The 16,191-nt window shown below is 48.1% G+C and overlaps 8 protein-coding genes across 8 annotated transcripts; 6 read left to right on the top strand and 2 right to left on the bottom strand.

The window, feature by feature from the left end:
* Positions 1-1,460: 1,460 nt before the first annotated feature.
* F5147DRAFT_689941 (uncharacterized protein) lies at positions 1,461-2,809 on the bottom strand. Its single transcript, XM_041437018.1, has 6 exons — positions 2,595-2,809; positions 2,341-2,536; positions 2,127-2,289; positions 1,963-2,060; positions 1,632-1,911; positions 1,461-1,561 (listed from the first exon to the last, which is right to left on the bottom strand). The coding sequence occupies exons 1-5, from the start codon at positions 2,718-2,720 to the stop codon at positions 1,682-1,684; spliced, it is 813 nt and encodes a 270-aa protein (XP_041293964.1). The 5' UTR covers positions 2,721-2,809; the 3' UTR covers positions 1,461-1,561; positions 1,632-1,681.
* Positions 2,810-2,929: 120 nt separating this feature from the next.
* Positions 2,930-3,873, top strand: F5147DRAFT_745259 (uncharacterized protein; the record flags this gene model as incomplete). Its single annotated transcript, XM_041439737.1, has 3 exons — positions 2,930-3,163; positions 3,218-3,317; positions 3,374-3,873. The coding sequence occupies 3 exons, from the start codon at positions 2,930-2,932 to the stop codon at positions 3,871-3,873; spliced, it is 834 nt and encodes a 277-aa protein (XP_041293963.1).
* A 122-nt stretch (positions 3,874-3,995) lies between these two features.
* F5147DRAFT_689937 (Mis12-Mtw1 protein family-domain-containing protein) lies at positions 3,996-6,609 on the top strand. The gene is made up of 5 exons (XM_041437017.1): positions 3,996-4,242; positions 4,295-4,319; positions 4,373-4,963; positions 5,034-5,430; positions 5,489-6,609. The coding sequence occupies exons 1-5, from the start codon at positions 4,111-4,113 to the stop codon at positions 6,207-6,209; spliced, it is 1,866 nt and encodes a 621-aa protein (XP_041293962.1). The 5' UTR covers positions 3,996-4,110; the 3' UTR covers positions 6,210-6,609.
* Positions 6,610-7,163: 554 nt separating this feature from the next.
* On the top strand, positions 7,164-8,632 carry F5147DRAFT_574991 (DHHC palmitoyltransferase-domain-containing protein; the record flags this gene model as incomplete). The annotated part of the gene is made up of 9 exons (XM_041431251.1): positions 7,164-7,296; positions 7,356-7,624; positions 7,678-7,737; positions 7,836-7,897; positions 7,944-8,025; positions 8,077-8,259; positions 8,307-8,332; positions 8,388-8,435; positions 8,485-8,632. The coding sequence occupies 9 exons, from the start codon at positions 7,164-7,166 to the stop codon at positions 8,630-8,632; spliced, it is 1,011 nt and encodes a 336-aa protein (XP_041293961.1).
* A 1,442-nt stretch (positions 8,633-10,074) lies between these two features.
* F5147DRAFT_689920 (uncharacterized protein) lies at positions 10,075-11,608 on the bottom strand. The gene is made up of 2 exons (XM_041437016.1): positions 11,436-11,608; positions 10,075-11,371 (listed from the first exon to the last, which is right to left on the bottom strand). Exons 1-2 carry the CDS (start codon positions 11,581-11,583, stop codon positions 10,227-10,229), a joined length of 1,293 nt encoding a protein of 430 aa, XP_041293960.1. The 5' UTR covers positions 11,584-11,608; the 3' UTR covers positions 10,075-10,226.
* A 114-nt stretch (positions 11,609-11,722) lies between these two features.
* On the top strand, positions 11,723-12,921 carry F5147DRAFT_689918 (uncharacterized protein). Its single transcript, XM_041437015.1, has 2 exons — positions 11,723-11,934; positions 11,986-12,921. The coding sequence occupies exons 1-2, from the start codon at positions 11,812-11,814 to the stop codon at positions 12,628-12,630; spliced, it is 768 nt and encodes a 255-aa protein (XP_041293959.1). The 5' UTR covers positions 11,723-11,811; the 3' UTR covers positions 12,631-12,921.
* A 155-nt stretch (positions 12,922-13,076) lies between these two features.
* Positions 13,077-14,351, top strand: F5147DRAFT_689917 (glutathione S-transferase). The gene is made up of 5 exons (XM_041437014.1): positions 13,077-13,569; positions 13,626-13,822; positions 13,873-13,987; positions 14,044-14,141; positions 14,204-14,351. Exons 1-5 carry the CDS (start codon positions 13,399-13,401, stop codon positions 14,259-14,261), a joined length of 639 nt encoding a protein of 212 aa, XP_041293958.1. The 5' UTR covers positions 13,077-13,398; the 3' UTR covers positions 14,262-14,351.
* Positions 14,352-14,867: 516 nt separating this feature from the next.
* On the top strand, positions 14,868-15,914 carry F5147DRAFT_689913 (glutathione S-transferase). The gene is made up of 5 exons (XM_041437013.1): positions 14,868-15,103; positions 15,161-15,354; positions 15,407-15,521; positions 15,570-15,664; positions 15,715-15,914. Exons 1-5 carry the CDS (start codon positions 14,933-14,935, stop codon positions 15,815-15,817), a joined length of 678 nt encoding a protein of 225 aa, XP_041293957.1. The 5' UTR covers positions 14,868-14,932; the 3' UTR covers positions 15,818-15,914.
* The last annotated feature ends 277 nt before the right edge of the window (positions 15,915-16,191 follow it).

Here is a 16,191-nt window from a genome sequence, read left to right as displayed (position 1 = left end):
GAAAACTTCTTGCTGCGCCACGGGACACGAACAGGCTGATGCTGCGACCGCGGTAGATATCTGGACAAATTGCAGACACGACCAAAAGTAAAGAAACCGCAGCCGGGAGCAGAAGCGAGAATGAATCTTTAGCTCATACACGATCAAGTAGCGCATGATACTTACCAGGGACAGCATGATCCGATAACCCGTGAGCGTGTCGGAGAGGAGAAGCAATCCCGATGTTAGTAAGTGATGTAAACTTTTCGGCCTCGCTGGAGCCATGAGGTGCCAGTTTGCGAAGGGGAACGGCTGATGGTGATTGGCATTTTCGTCCAACGGAAGAAGGCTTGCTATCTGCCAAAGAAAGGCTGATTCTGCGCAGAAAGCTGGTGTTCATATTTGTATTAGCGTACAACGACATGAAGATGAAGCGGAGTTAGGGTTAAGATCAAGATAGAAGAGAATAGTAGGAGGGTGATAGCAATTTCCCAGTCTGTTGGAGAAGTGGTATGTGAAACCAAAGTGCGACATCTGACCATGTCAGTCATTCGCTCGGGGAATACTACTAGTTTGATTCTAAATCAATCGCATCAACCACAGTCAGGAGGGGTGTCCGGTATTTTTACCTCGTGTTTATGGTTGTTATTTAATAGAAAATCATCTATCAAGCGGAGGCAGTGGAGCAGACAAACCCTGACAAAACGAATGACGCAACTTCGAAGTCACCGTACACATGTTAGACATGACAAGATCTGATCGCACGAGAAGCCCTCCTGGTAAATCGAGATTTTGTCTGATCAGTCACTGTATCAGTCACCCAATTGTATGAGAAGGTATAAGTACATCATTCGCACTGCCGGAAGCCTACTAACCAACTCATATTCATACTTCTTACGATTTAGCTCGCATTGTATAATTTCATCGTTCGGCGAGGCGGAGAGAGTGTCGCACTCAGACAAGGTTTTCGCAGTTAAGCCGTGACCTTTACCCAGGAACCCACACCGCATGTGCATGTGGAAGGTAGTTGATATTTGATCTGGTATCAGGTTGCGCGATTTACGCAGACAGCAGAATTAATGGCCAGCACTTGAGTTCTACAGCTGAAACAAAAACTCACAATGGCATTGCTACAATGCTGTGGATGACAAGAAGCGACTTCGAACTGTATGTGATTCGGTCATACTTGACTGCTTGTGCGGCATATAGACCATGCAGTAATGGGATCTGGGGCACAAAAAATGAATCAACAAATGCCTCCTACCTCATCGGATCTCCTCGGCGAAGGACATGTCGAATCCCCCTGAGAGTGGGACTGAATTCACTGTTCCAGGGATTTTGTGCATCACAAATGCCTCGCTACATGGTAATGAAATGGGATAGACACCACCTACGTCATCATTCACTAGACCAATGCTGACGAACGAAGGATGTTCAGCTTCACCTCACAAACTGTAAAAGTTTCTGTGCTGAACTTTCCCTAGCCGGATCTTTAATAATATGGAACGTGCATGACAAGTCTCGATCAAATGAGCGGTGACCCTTGATAACTGCGAGAATCACGTATACATGATCAAAAGCGCTGTGCAGAAAGAGCACGGAAAAAACGGCTGGAGAAGCAACGACGTGATTCACAGTGATGGCACACTCACTATCCAGATAGCCGTCAATCGTCATTGGTTTTACTCGTGCAACACACGAGCTACGTCAAATCAATGACTTCTACGAACACACCGGACTTCGGTTCTTGCTTCACCTTCTTGCTCCTGCGTTCTGTCTCTTTTGTTCCCTGCGAGTTTTGTTCTCGTACTGGATCATTGAATCTGCTGCCCCCCACCTGGACGTCATTAACAGTGAGGTCAATGATTTCCTGCGATGCCTTGCGCTTCAAGGGTGCTGGAACTGGTATGATTCCATTCGCCTTCAAAAGATCTACCAGAAGACTCTGTGAACACGATAAGGAGTAAAACACATAACACAAACTTCGGTCTCTGTATTTGAATGTGAATTTTGCGAGAGGTTGACCAATGCACTGTGACTTGCGCAACATTGTTTGTGGAATCATAGTTTCTTCACCAAGCCTAAACGAGGTATGTGCCAAGTGGTCAGTGTTCAGTTGGACGACCTACGCATCCCACACAGCTTACCCAACACAGTGTGTCACTGCTTTCTTCGACCGCTCGTGTACCTTGTGTTCAGTCTGAAGTTGGTTTTGGGCAGGATTATAGTATTCGCCGAGTGCTATTTTGCAAACTCTGACTTGGATTTGTCCTAAATCGGCTGATGACGCGTCCACGAATTCATCTTCATCTGAACAATAGTGAAGCATTGAATCAATAAACAGTCAATGTGCAGAAATACCTGTCAGCCGAACATTTGAAAATACGAAAGATTTGGTGATCCTATCCGAAACAAAAGCGTGACTGAACTTGACAGTGTGATTCACATTCCAGCGCTCGAACAAGCTACCGTGGCACCCCTGTCCATCAATATAGACGAATGCACCGATAGTATCGAGGCCAGGGGCAGAAGTGTTTTGACAATGCACAGAAAACTCCTGAGCATGTCTATTGTCAGATATAAAAATGAGTTAACAACGCGAAGGTGGCGTTCACCTTGCCAGCTTCAGATGGGATCCAGCATGTCACTTCGTTGGTCGCCAGAGATGTCTCCACAGCGTAAGTATCCAATGGTTGACCATCAACCGAAATCCATGCGGTGTACTCCTGGATTTTTAGCATAGTTGGGGGTACTACTTGTAAAATTTGTACTGGAATAAGATGAAGCTTGGATCATGAGGCACTGCAGTACCTGCCCAGCCTGGGCCCGGTGCGATATTACCACCGATGATTACGTGAGTTGCCTTTTCCACCGTGACGTTACTTCCGAGTCCGACATGCCCCACCCTAGGGTCATCTTCCGGGCACCGTCAATTCTTTATAAGTCTAGAATGGCTTCGACGACGTCAGATAAAGCAACTCCACAGCGACGGGCTGAGCTTTTGCAGAATCTCGCTGAAACCAAAATCTGTTTTGCGGAAGCTTCGAAATCTTTATCTCACGCTCCGACACTGGTAGCTGTATCAAAGACCAAGCCAGCATGGATGACTCGTGCTTGCTATGAGGAGGGCCAAAGGGATTTCGGAGAAAATTCTGATATCGATCTAGTGAACAAGGCGAAAAAGGTTAGTGCTTGCCTTTACGTGGTTAACGAGAAGGGACCGACTCGCAATTGATAGCTGGCAGATCTTGACAACCTTCGATGGCACTTCATAGGTGTGATGAAGAAGACAGAAGGAGACGACCTTCGGAGGCAAGCAAGGATGAGAGAACTTACAAGTATGTGCCTTTGAGGTTATCCCGATTCGTACTGTGACGGTCATTCTGAAAACCAGCGGTGTCGAATCTTCATGCCATCCAGAGTTTGACTAGCACCGAAGATGCTGATATCTATAACAATGCTATACCTGCTGACCGCAAGGCACCTCTCAACATGCTCTTGCAAGTCAACACTTCTGGGGAAGTCCAAAAGTCGGGACTGCAATATGTGGACACCGAAACCGAAGCCGCCGACTCCCCATTATTCAAGCTTGCTTGCCACATCATTGAACATTGTCCCAAGCTACATTTCCAGGGGTTGATGACTATTGGCTCACAGACGGAATCTCTAGCGTCATCGGAGCGGCCAAATCAAGACTTCGAAACGCTCAAGAAGACCAGAGATGTACTAGAAGGGATGCTTCGAAGCAATCCAACGTTCGATGGGAGATGGGGAGACAATGGAAAACTGCTTCTCAGTATGGGTATGACGGCTGATTTTGAGGCAGGCTTACGAGCTGGTAGTCACATTGTCAGAGTGGGAACTGGTATATTCGGAGCCAGACGTATGAAGTGAGAAGCCATAATTACTAGTCTTTGTGTTATACCTGGTGTGACGTGACATTATAGACGTAACACTAGTACTGCGTTTGTTGATCAAAAGTCTCACGTGGGAATTCTTCATTCAAACTCCGCTCACTGTAGCTTCCCTCCTCCGTTGATCATCGTCGCCGACGCCGACGCCGGGATCAACGGCAACGATAAACAAATATACATCCTACGACCTTGAACTCCTGTGTTTTGACGAACATTCATGAACAGGACCCTCACACATGCTGTTGGAGGACTCGAAAACCCAATGACACCTGCAGATCCAAAACCACCAGGAAAGCGGAAAGCAGTTGATGATACTAATCCTCTTGTACAAGCAGCAAAGAGGCCAAAGGTATGTCACTCAATCCGTGCACGCAATTTACTTATTTAATGCTGCATCACAGCCGAACGGCGCGTTCAAACGAAAGTGTAAGTAAGAGTTTGAAGGCAAGTCGCGTGAAATACTCATAAATCGCGTCTAGACATTGGCGAGGAACAGCCAGGTGGGCTTGTCATTGTACGCGCGCCGATATCGCGTCCTACAACTCCGCAGAACAATCATTCATCATCCCAGCCATCCACCACAACTACCCAAGCACCATCCCGTCTTCCCTCATCTCTTTCGCAACCCATTCCTTCCAGCTCCATAGCCGGGCCTTCCAAGCCACCAGCTAAGAGATTTAAAGCTGACTCGTCACGCGCACCTACCAGTGCCAAGCCACGCGATGTACCCTCTTCGACACGTGAGGAACCAGAGTTGGATGAGGATATCAGACAGATGGAATCAGAGACTGTTCACCTTCGTCAGCGATCGCGCGCCAAAGATGCAATCGATTCTTCATTCAAATTCCCTCCCTCTACACCTAAACACACTTCTCAGCGATACCCCTCTGATGCGCTCCATCCACTGCCCGACAGCGAAACTCCACAAATAGAGCGCAATAAGCTACTCCGTGAAGGGGTGTCCCTTCCCCCGCGTACCCCCCAAAGGACACCCCAACACTCTCGACGAACGTCGATGAGCGCGCGTGGCAAGCGCATAAGCACAAGTTTTGAAAACACTGGTGTAATCAGTACGTCTCTCCCCTATAATATTGTTTTTCTCCTACATGTTCATGCGCGGGCTCTCATCATATTTCTTAGCTCAACCACATGCTACTGTATCTGATTCGAGCTTCTATAAACACATTGACTGCGACCTCCCTGATCCGCAACGAGCACGTCAGCTACTCGTCTGGTCGGCTGCCCGAGCTATGACGAGAATATCTGAAGTATCTTCAAGTTCGAAGTCCCAGTCAAAATCCAAAGCATCAAGTAGCGGAAGTGGCAAAGACCCACCTCCGCTTGATGAGCACAGAAAGCAAATTCTGAAGACCGTACAGGACGACTTCATTCGCATGCTTGCGGAGAAGAAAATCGATACGCCTGTATATGGCCATGGTCTGGATGGGCAGGCTGGTGGCGAACAAAATCTGAAGCCAAATGAACAGAATGTGAAAAATAGAGAGCGAGAAATCAAGTTTCGCGAGCATATCGAGCGGTTCGTTGTTAGACTACATCCACAGTCATGAGCAACTAACGATTTGTCCGCTGCACAGTGCATCAGCAGAGGCTGATGCGTGGACTCAAGTCGACTACTTTTACAACTCTTATATCACCAACTCCAAGGCGGATCTGGAGAGACGACGCCAAGCTATGCAGCCCCCTTCGTCTGTTAAGGCGAAAGGCAAACAACGAGCCGCTTCACAAGAGCCGCCGGATGACTGGGGGTGGCTGCTACCTCGTGAGGACGAACTTTCGGACGCTTTTCGAGAGAAGATTAATCCGGATCTAATCAAACACATAATGTCTGATGTGAGATCAGGGTCGAGGAATATCCTCGACGAACGAATAGCGGGTGTCCACTTTAAGGTGGACAGTCTGTTCTCATTTGTTCACTCTGCAGTTCAGGCGACAAACGTAGCTGAGTCAGAACTCGACTATCGGTTCTCTTTGCTGTCACTGGCGCTCTCGACGCGGTCGCGTTCTCTTCCTCCCTCATCACAAATTTCTTCCCTTTCGTCACATTTACCGATTCAGAGAGGCTCGAGCCAACATCCACCTGAAGACCAACAAGATCTTTTCCGTGCGCTATCACGAGTAGATATGGACCGCCCGCCAGCCAAAGTTGGGGACGCTGCCCGGCGTGCTGTCCGAGAAGTGCAACGGGTACAGGAAGGCGGCGGTTTTGCAGGCGAGCGGCGGCTGACAGGGCTACCATCCGGAATTGGTGCAACACCACGCAAGGTTCCAGGGACGCCTCGGCGGAAGGAGCGATGACGATAATGTTTTACCTTCCCCTGCGGCATATATGCGTGTTGGTGTTTGGATTATCTATTCCTTGTATTTGCAGGATGCGAATATTGTGATTCTCAGGAAGGTGTATCAGATGCAACATTACTTATCTGCGCGTATCTTATTCAAAGTATTCGGTGGGGCTTGCATGCAGTGCTGAGGTGTTGTATTCGATCGTCCAGTCCTTCGTACCTACCACTTGGTTTGTAAGTTACCAGCAGTTGACTGGCCATCATTTCGAAGTGTAGTACAATTAGTTTGTCTCCGCATTAACTTAGTCTCCCTGCTCCTACATACTGGGAGTCCTAGTGTTGTTGGCAGAATTTGGCAGATTGACCAGGATTGTCTCGCGAGTCCGGAATTGTGAATGTCAGAGATTTGGCCAGTCTGCGGCCAAAATGAAGTCTGGGTCGAGCGCGGGACACGGAGGCTGACCAACTGCGAGAAAATGAGTGGGCAGGTGATGTACCGGATGTTCTGGACGGTGGCATCATCGACTGGAGTGAGCTAGAGAGGGCTGGCAAAGGTATCATGCCAATTGGCTTCATCGAAGAGATTGATGTACTCAATTGAGGCTCAGAGTGGAATATTGATGCACGTTTGACATCAGAAGGTGTACTAGCTGGTAGTAGTAGTCAAACCCATTTTTGCCATAGTAGAAACAGTTGAAAAGAGCTAAAAACGCTCACAATTAATACATTTTGCCGACTTCTGCCAAGAAGCCAATTGCCAGTGCCGTTGCCATTCTACCATCTGCCAAGAGGCCAATTCCTTTCTGTCCCCGACACTGCCAGTGACACGTCAGAAATTGATTCGGCTTCGGATGTGGGTCTCCAGATTCTCGCACTAATTTTCTTCCAGACGCTCATCAACAACACTTCAAATACAAGGTCATCGTAGACTCGCTTGGCCAAGGTTTCTCATTTATACTTCTTCTTCATGTTTTGTGCTCGTCACGTTTTCCGGTGCTTCAAATGGCTTGAGCGGGCTGGAGACCGCGTCACGGGCGCAGCGGGCCCATATTTTGTTGGGCTTGCAGTAATACTGCAGGCAATTGGAGTAGCCAGCTTTTGTGTGTGGTTTACTGTCTAATTGTATACACTGTAACACTCACCTAAATTTCAATCCTAGTCACCGTGATTCAACCCAGCCTTCCCCTTCGTTGGCTTACCACACCCCCTTGTGTACTCATTGCACTCAACCTCTTCACGCACTACTACTATGTGTGTACAGTGCCACCTGGATTCGTCCAAGGTGAAGTCTTGCAGCCAGGGAGTGGTCGACTCTGGGCCTCGCCTTCTCAACGGCCGAGCGCAGGAGCTCGGTGGTCCAACCATGGTATCACGCTATTGACAGCGAGTAACACTATGTGTAGGAGGTGTGGATTCATGCGCCCCGAAGTGAGTACGCCTACTCTGACGCAGCACAGGAGACTGATTTATACTTCACGGAGAGGGCCCACCATTGTCGGATATGTGGTCGGTGTGTGATGAAATATGATCATCATTGTCCTGTAAATGCTTGAGCACTATGTTCGTGGGATATTGCTTACCCGTTGGTTGATTATTCTAGTGTAAGTCTTTATTACTTTAGCGTGCTCGTCCCTTTTAGCTCCCTGCAGGGATAAACCAATGCGTCGGACTAAACAATGAGAGGCATTTCGTCCTATTTATGTAAGTTCCACCTCCTCCCAATTTCCAGCTCATGCGTTTCCATCAGGGCTTACCTAGTATTATCGACCTTTTTCTTGAGCATTCTGGGTTACTCTCAAGCGCTAGAGGCAGTCGGCCTCACGTATTCTGTGCAGTCGCTTCATCAATATCATTCAGCCAATGCTCATTACATATCACAGAACGACTGGCCCTATATGGTGCCAGAGCTAGCTTATATCCTCACCTATATGCTCTCTGTTGTCATTTGCATTGCAGTGTTAATAATGCTCTGCTGGCATTTGTGGGGTATTGCTCGTGGAGAGACTACCGTCGAGGCACAAGATCATGAAATCTACAAGCGCGTTGCAAAGGACAGAGGCGATGTATGTGGTTATGGGCACGACCATTTACATGCTGATACGCTTTGCAGAATTTTGTAAATTCTTTTGACCTTGGGTAAGCAGGATGCTAGAACGTCGGGCATAGGCGTAATACTCCGATTTTGTTTTAGAATGAGCACTAATCTGCGCCTTTTCTTTAACATTGGTCCGGACGGATAGTAAATTGTGGCCTTCTCTTAATTTACTCTTCTAACCTCCTCTTCACAGTCCGTGGTATACCCTCGTTTTACCCCTACGAATAATGCCCTACACCGATGGCCGTTCGTGGGCCCGGCGTGAAGGATTTCAGAGACACCAAGGAATTCAAGAGGGAGAGGAATTGACAGATGATGATTATGACGACGATAACGCATAGACTCGTCGTTTGTAGTCGCGATATATTCATCGGTGAGTCCAAATTTATTTTCTCATAATCGATGATGAGGTTTGCCGGGGCCATATGACTCTTTGAATGCGTGTTTATCACCTTTCGAAAGGTGTTTGATTTACGTCCGGCTGAGTTTGCCTTCAGACTCATTATTTTATCTGATATGTCCTGACTACTGTCGCTTTTGGGTATCTCATTACTGACGAATGGCGTTACAAGGATACATCAGTGCATCATGAAGATTTTATCAGTGTGACAAATGTATACCTGGTGGTCTGAGACGCTTATATCCCTTCAGACACTAGTACTTATGAGCACAGATGACTTATATCCCTCGCGACCCTCCCAAAAAAAATCGGTTTTCACATGGACTGCTCACGGCGTTTAGCCATTTGTCAGGCGAGGGAAATTTCAGGGCTTCGACTCTTGGACACACGCAACAATAATATTGTTCGTCAATCGACCGTTGATAACAGCTTGTATCATCAAGTGTATTACATTAGCCCAGTGATGTCCGCTTCTTCCTGCCACTAACACCAACACAACGCCGTCCTTCACCGGCACCGCTACCCATGACTCAGAATATGAAATATGCCTTCCCACCTCTCACATTCACTGCTTCTCGGTTTATCTGCCTCGATCAATGTAAGTCCACAGGGCATATGGATCAAGTCCGTTAGAGGAACGTGACAGGAAGCAACAGGTGAGCATCTGCCTAAGTTAACAAGCCAACACTTACATTGCTAGTGAGATATTTCTGCCTCGGCAAGATCGCATCGTGAACCTTGAGCTTCCTGTCAAGCACACTACCAGCTCAGGTGCGCGCTTTGTGTTTGACTTCTGGCCTCGCAATCAGTACCGGAGTGAGTCTAAGAGCACTTCTACCTGTAGGCTGCAGACCGCGCCGCGCACTTCTTTATGAAGCGCCGCGGAACTCGGAGAAGATGGAGTCCAAGCTCACTTCGAATCTCAGTGTATGGCATCTTTCCGAATGTCCGCACCCTCATGTGCCTCGTACTCCACCGCGTACAATTCATAGAGCTCTTCTCCCCGCAGACAAGTGCCCCATACCCATGCCATGCTTTCCCCACATTAATATCTCAATATTTGAAATGACTGAGGGTACGTGGCCAAATCGCCAATTTCGCATTGCCCGGTACTGATGCGCTCTTGTTATCGTTTGTTTGGTAGATATACCATCTTGATCGGCGAACAATTATTTCATGGATCACTACAGTTTATTCGCTCCGGTCCGTGTGCGTAATGAATCGATGAGGCAAATGTGGTCTCAAAGGCAATGTTGGTGTTACTAGGTGGAGTATTGCGTCGAAATATGTAGAGTGAGGCCTCGTCTCGTGTTGATGGCGATCGTTGGACGAATGTTTGCTGTGTGTCCTCGATTTAGCTCAGAGGCCAAATGGGCAAGAGGCCGGTACGATCGTGCTGGTGTGGAGATGAACAGCATAAGTTTCGTATCAATATGGTATCAAATACAGCAGAGTACTGGCATTAGTAAAGTAAGTTCGTGATCACCTTTGCATCCATGCACTACCTTCCACCGAACTAGGTATCATCCAAAGCCTTACGGGCGTGGCCCTAACACATCGAATACCTCCTTCTCTCTGTCTCTAAATGCCTTGATTCTACTGATCGACAGCCCAAGGGCATTTACCCTGTTGGCAAATGTCACAGCCCGTCCCTCCACGCTCCTTTTACGCGTCCTGCACCTATCATCCGCAGCACCCCTACTGACTCGTACACCATTGATGATGATGGCCTGCACGCGCTCGAACCTAGGTTCCGGGATATCCTCATCACCTCTCTCTATAGCCTTGATCGTCGCTTCGTTGTCTTCGTCCTGCATCACCTGCGCGTCCCGCCCAATGGCAATGAGCTCCATCATGAACGGCCGAAGTGGCTCCGGACATGTATCTGGCGTGAGCTTGTGCCCTCCAAGCTCACGTGCACTGACGCACATGATGGCGTTTTGATCGGGGAGAATGACTCCCTGCATCGTGGCCACCTCGAGAATGGCAAGGCTGACCGCAGCAAAATGGGCACGTGAGGGATCATATTTGAATAGACGCGCAAGAGGGTGCGGGTTGTGATCCCGGGAGGCTGTGATATGCTCTAGCACGACTGCGAGCGCGGAGTAGAGTGTCTCGCGGATGAAGTCAATTTCAGGGGTGTCTTGGGTGAGTATCGTAGGGGAAGGCGTGCGCAAGGGAAATGCGGACAGAACGGATGGAGACGAAGGAGAAGAGAATTTCTTGGACTCATATCCGGACGATTCAGGGGAAAGCTGATCTGAATATAGAGGTGGTGGTACAAAACTCGTCTTGACCTTCAAACCACTGCTTGATGCGCCTGCATCCAACGCAGCCTGCAGATCGCTTGCATATCTATCCTGAAAGGTGCGTCTCTGACTGATTTCAATTGCCACAGCACGTAGATCGGCAGCAATGCCGGCGCACTCGGAGTTTGGGGGCATAGCAATAGGTTCGAGACCACAGATGATGCGAGCAAGATCATGCTGGTCTTGAGGGATGAGGCCCTGGATTCGCGGCACCGTAGCTGCCCAGACGGCTAGAAAGCCGAGAAATGCCGGTGGGCAATTGTCTGGCGACAGCTCGAGAGGCGGTGCGGACTTTGTGGCACGAGGAAGTGGTACAGATGGCGGGTTTGTTGTGCATCTAAGGGCCGCAAAGTACAAGCACAATGCTGGACCTACATTGACGTCAGACATGATCAGACCAAGACATTGGAGCTGCTTGTTGCGGCTGCTGCGCACCAGTAATCATAAGATCTGCTTGTGCGGATGCTAGAACTTGGTCCTCTATCAGTCTCTCCACTTTCGCTTGAGTGAGAGATGACTTGAGATAAGTGTGAAAGCTACTTTGAACATATTCTTCGTCGAGCTTGTCAGTGGATGGAGACATCTTGACGTCAAATGTAATATCGCTGACTAATTCATGCACAAATCTTATTATATATTCTCAGATTACATAAATACCAAATATGAATAAGTTTTGTAACAAAAATAGTACTTGACCGCGGAATACACAAAGCAAGGTTGTAGCCGAAAGGGTCAGGTGTATTGATGGAGCTCTTGTTATATATGCAAAAATGCGTTACGGTCGCTCATCCCCTTCTTCTTTCTCCCTGTCATGACCTCCTACCTTCAAAAAGCAGGTACAAAGCTCTTTGAAAAGAACCTCGAGCAATACCGACCCGAAGACCCGTTGTATGAGTTTTATACCGACAAGCGCGGCAAACAGCGTCGCAGAAAGGTGCTCTAGCCCTTCGAAGTTCCGCTACCCTCGGTCTTACTATTTTTTAAGCGCGCGATACCCCCCGGTCTTTCAGCGCGTGATGCAAAGATTCTCAAGTCGGTGCAGCGCCGTGCCCACTACCTAGACAAAGGTTTCTCCATTTGTGGTCTCCGATTTGGCTGGGCTTTTATCATTGGTATTATCCCTGGCGCCGGCGATGTCGCTGATGTCACACTCAATTATTTCCTGGTTGTCCGCAAAGCCAGGCAGGCTGAACTACCGGCTTGGCTCGTGCGCCGCATGCTCCTCAACAATGCAATTTCGGCTTTGAGCGGCCTAGTGCCCGTAGCGGGTGACATTGTCATGGCCGTGTTCAAGGCGAATTCAAGGAATGCCGCGCTTCTGGAAGAGTTTTTGAGGATAAGAGGGGAAGAATTTTTGAAGTTGCAGGCGGAGAAGGCGCAGGGAACAGGTCAGAGTGTGTCTAAGAAGGATTCAGAACAGGTTAAGCCTGGCGCGGGCATGTCAGACGATGCAGCGGTGACTGCACCACAACAGAAGCCGAAATTTTTGTCTTGGAGCCGTTCGAGCCGCAAAGGAAAGGAGCGCGCCCCCAGCCCCGGTGAAATGGGAAGGTTCGTTGAGGATGTGGAGTTAGGTCCTGCAGCACTCAGTGGAGAGGAGAGCAGTACCATTGCTGTGCAAAAAAGATGACGTTTGATTGGAGCTTGACAGATCTAATAGTGTCCTGATCGATGTGGTATACACGAACTTTTTTCTGGACCCATTCTATACACGGAGTGATCTCTATATACCTATACTTTTCATGTACTTTAGCCATATGTAGTGTTTAGTTTGTGGTCTAAATAGATCAATCATATCATACTGGGAGCCTGTATGTACGTACGAGTCACTGCAAGCAATACTTTTCGCGCGCGGGTAACATAGTCATGCTGTACAGCGTGCACTGATACCATGCTCTGCTCTTAATCAATATCTCTCGTCTCTACATTCACAGCATAATATTATGTACATAATCAGCAAATTATCGCTTTGCCTGGCCGTTGCCTAATCGGTTCCGCATTGCTTTGAACTATTCCATTCTCGAATCCCATTTGTTATTGGTTGCAATTGGTCACGGCTGGAGCAGCACTTTGTGAGAATACCTCGCCAGTATGACGTAAGTACCTCCGCTATCACCTACTAGTAGACCTAAGTATCGGCTATCACTGAGAGGCTGGATCAATCAACTGGAATAGGTTGGACAAGTCCAACCAAAATGGATTAGTGAGGACAACAGCACAGATTTCACTAGTGTTGTCACCTTATCGCGCGTCATGACGACTCTAGCCTCATACAGTACTCGAAAAGCTTTAGTCTCGATCGAAGAGGCTAAGTGCGCTGGGCGTATATAGGGGGCAGCACAAGATCACCGGTGCACCAACGATACTAGTCATTCCTCCACCTACAGTCACAACTACAATGGTTCTTAAGATACATGGCCACGCTGTCGCTCCCCTCGTCAGACTCGTCGCAGAAGTCTGCCGAGAAAAGGAAGTGCCGTACGAGCTTGTGAACGTGGAAGTCTACAAGGGGGAACACAAAACACCTGCCTTCAGAGAGTTCCAACCATTCGGACAGGTCCCTTACATAGTCAGTAATTCATTTGCACCACTTACGGCGACAAATACTGATACAGCAGCGGTCAGGATGACGACGGCTTCATTCTCTATGAATCCAGAGCTATTTGCAGATACATTGCAAAGAAGTATGCATCGCAAGGCACCCCAGATCTCGTGCCCCGTGACCCCAAAGCGGAGGCCATTTTTGAACAAGCAGTGTCAATCGAGACATCGAACTTCTACCCGTTTGCGTTGGGTATTACCACGGAGAAGATCATCAAGAAGTAGGAGACTTAACGCTCTGCAGAGTTCGTGGCTGAAGCGTTTTCAACAGGCATCGTGGCCTCGAACCAAATGAAGCTAGGCTATCTGACCTGGTGAACAACTTGAAGGCAAAGCTGGATATATACGATGTTATACTCGGAAAACAGGAGTATCTTGCAGGAGGTGTAAGTAACGACGATTGGTGCGACCGTATAGCTTGCTCACCAAGAGCTTTCATTAGAGCATTACCTTGGCCGACTTATTCCATCTTCCATATGGAACGATAGTATTCGAAGAATTGGGGTACGATTTGTTGGAAGATAGACCGAATGTGGCAAGGTGAGCGCCCGTTCCTAAACAGATATTGCTGTGGCCAGATAACTCACCAACCTACCTCACAGGTGGTGGAAGGATATCACTGCGAGGCCTTCGTGGCTCGCAGTCAAAGCCAAAGCTTAATCAGCTGTAAAAAGGACTCGGCACTTAGTATCAGAAGTCATTTGTGTAAGATGTGTATAAGCGATCTGAATTGAACTTCACGTCAAATACGGTTCGATTTCAAGGTGTGACTTGTCCGTGGACTCCGTTCTAACATGGTAAGTAGCGGCGGGGCTGAAACGCGGGACCGGCATTTGCCATGCTTATCTAAGTTGACTAACCGTCGAGAGAGCGCACCGAAATTCGCGAGAACCAAATCTAGTAGAACATTTGATGCCCATTGCCAACTCGAGCTCACGGGGCACACCCCCAGCACGACATCGACTGATCATCAAAAAAGCACACCTCTGGCGAGTTTTGGAGCCCACTTCAACGCCCAATGCTCTCTGGGCGCATCATTGAGTTATCATGTACTCGTGGACTCACTTGCAGTTCAATTGGGCAATGTTCCCAATAGCTGTCACACCTTTCAGTACTTCTGCTAAGCAATTATCGACTTTTTAAACCAGGTTCACATCTCCGAGTCACTTTACTCGATTGCGATGATCGAGCGCACCGGTAATTCCGGTTCACAGAATAAGGTATCTCTCACGGGATTTGGATAAGTAAGAGGATGAAGTTGTTCATAGTGAGGAATCAGAAACTTTCGTTCCCTCGCGCAGTTCAAAACTCCATCTCTCTATTTGTTCACAATGGTTTTGAAACTCTACGGATTCACTACCTCAATATGCACACTCCGTGTCGCAGTGGTGTTGAAGGAAAAGAATGTATCATTCGAGTTCATTCCCGTTGATATACTCAAGAGTGCACATAAGGCCCCCGAATTTACCGCCTACCAGCCTTTCGGCCAGGTTCCTTACATTGTGCGGTCGTCGTTTCCTCATCTATGTAGAACGATAGTTGATATGGCTGATTTAAAGGATGACGATGGTTTGATTCTTTATGAATCGAGGGCGATCTGCCGGTATATTGCCGCGAAGTACGCTTCGCAGGGAACTCCTCTCCTCCCCAGCGATCCCACCGCCATCGCGCTCTTTGAGCAAGCTGCGTCAATTGAAGCATCTAACTATGATCCTTTTGTCTCTGGTTTGGCATGGGAGTTGAAGTTCACCAAGTAGGTACCAGTCACCTGCAACGCGCTGTCGAATCTGCAACTTTCAATATAGGTTGTTTGGTGGGAAGACTGACGAAGCCCGTGTTAAATCACTACAAGGCCAGCTTTCTGCTAAACTTGATGCTTACGATGTCATCCTTGGCAAACAGAAATACCTGGCTGGAAATGTAAGCATCTGCATGAACAGACGCTGAATCGTGCTGACCCAGAGATAGGATATCACTCTGGCTGATCTGTTCCACCTGCCATACGGTGCCGTCATTCTGGATATTGGGCTCGACAAATTCAGCAGCCGCCCTAATGTCGCCAGGTTGGTTGTTCTTTTTTCCGGTGGATTTTATACTAATAATCTTGGGATAGATGGTGGAAAGATATTTCATCCAGGGCATCCTGGAAAACAGTGAAGGGAGGTATCCATCAGGGAAACGCAATTCATTACAGAGTGCTACAGAGCGCTCTGTAGCATTCTGTAGCACAATCCAACCTGCTGATGAGTCTGATCGTCGGAGAAAACAACCAGTAGATTTAGAATCATTGAATCTACAATGTGTCGTGTCAGATCTTGTCCTTTCCATAGCGGATTTCACATAATGAGGATCCAAAAGGTGGGTGACTGGGTTTCATGATCTGCATTAGGAATGTTTACTCAGATTTGGAGTGTATGATGAGGCGTGTTTAAGATGTTGTGAAACAGAAAGTTGAGTTTGCTAGACTTATCGTGGGTATTGTACAGCCTGGCGTGACCATTTCTACCGCGGGTGCCAAATGCTGTGATAAATGAAACACAAGAGCGCATTCAATACTGGAAAGGAAGACTGTCCCTGAATGTCTCGCGCA

This window comes from Suillus discolor (assembly GCF_016758755.1).
Source record: "Suillus discolor strain FC423 chromosome Unknown F5147scaffold_21, whole genome shotgun sequence".
Classification (NCBI taxonomy): domain Eukaryota; kingdom Fungi; phylum Basidiomycota; class Agaricomycetes; order Boletales; family Suillaceae; genus Suillus; species Suillus discolor.
The sequence above is the reverse complement of the archived record's forward strand: the minus strand, read 5'-3'. Positions and strand labels throughout refer to the sequence as shown.

Excerpts from the sequence above, each read along its gene's own strand:
- F5147DRAFT_689941 (XM_041437018.1), bottom strand. The coding sequence starts at position 2,720 with ATGCTAAAAATCCAGGAGTACACCGCATGGATTTCGGTTGATGGTCAA. Across the intron at positions 2,290-2,340 it reads TTCAAATGTTCGGCTGACAG|ATGAAGATGAATTCGTGGAC; the intron begins GTATTTCTGCAC and ends ACTATTGTTCAG. Across the intron at positions 1,912-1,962 it reads ATTCAAATACAGAGACCGAA|ATCTTTTGAAGGCGAATGGA; the intron begins GTTTGTGTTATG and ends GTCTTCTGGTAG.
- F5147DRAFT_689937 (XM_041437017.1), top strand. The coding sequence starts at position 4,111 with ATGAACAGGACCCTCACACATGCTGTTGGAGGACTCGAAAACCCAATG. Across the intron at positions 4,964-5,033 it reads TGAAAACACTGGTGTAATCA|CTCAACCACATGCTACTGTA; the intron begins GTACGTCTCTCC and ends CATATTTCTTAG. Across the intron at positions 5,431-5,488 it reads TTTCGCGAGCATATCGAGCG|TGCATCAGCAGAGGCTGATG; the intron begins GTTCGTTGTTAG and ends TCCGCTGCACAG.
- F5147DRAFT_689920 (XM_041437016.1), bottom strand. The coding sequence starts at position 11,583 with ATGTCTCCATCCACTGACAAGCTCGACGAAGAATATGTTCAAAGTAGC. Across the intron at positions 11,372-11,435 it reads AGCAGATCTTATGATTACTG|GTCCAGCATTGTGCTTGTAC; the intron begins GTGCGCAGCAGC and ends ACGTCAATGTAG.
- F5147DRAFT_689918 (XM_041437015.1), top strand. The coding sequence starts at position 11,812 with ATGACCTCCTACCTTCAAAAAGCAGGTACAAAGCTCTTTGAAAAGAAC. Across the intron at positions 11,935-11,985 it reads GCAAACAGCGTCGCAGAAAG|CGCGCGATACCCCCCGGTCT; the intron begins GTGCTCTAGCCC and ends CTATTTTTTAAG.
- F5147DRAFT_689917 (XM_041437014.1), top strand. The coding sequence starts at position 13,399 with ATGGTTCTTAAGATACATGGCCACGCTGTCGCTCCCCTCGTCAGACTC. Across the intron at positions 13,570-13,625 it reads TCGGACAGGTCCCTTACATA|GATGACGACGGCTTCATTCT; the intron begins GTCAGTAATTCA and ends AGCAGCGGTCAG. Across the intron at positions 13,823-13,872 it reads ACGGAGAAGATCATCAAGAA|GCATCGTGGCCTCGAACCAA; the intron begins GTAGGAGACTTA and ends CGTTTTCAACAG.
- F5147DRAFT_689913 (XM_041437013.1), top strand. The coding sequence starts at position 14,933 with ATGGTTTTGAAACTCTACGGATTCACTACCTCAATATGCACACTCCGT. Across the intron at positions 15,104-15,160 it reads TCGGCCAGGTTCCTTACATT|GATGACGATGGTTTGATTCT; the intron begins GTGCGGTCGTCG and ends GCTGATTTAAAG. Across the intron at positions 15,522-15,569 it reads AGAAATACCTGGCTGGAAAT|GATATCACTCTGGCTGATCT; the intron begins GTAAGCATCTGC and ends ACCCAGAGATAG.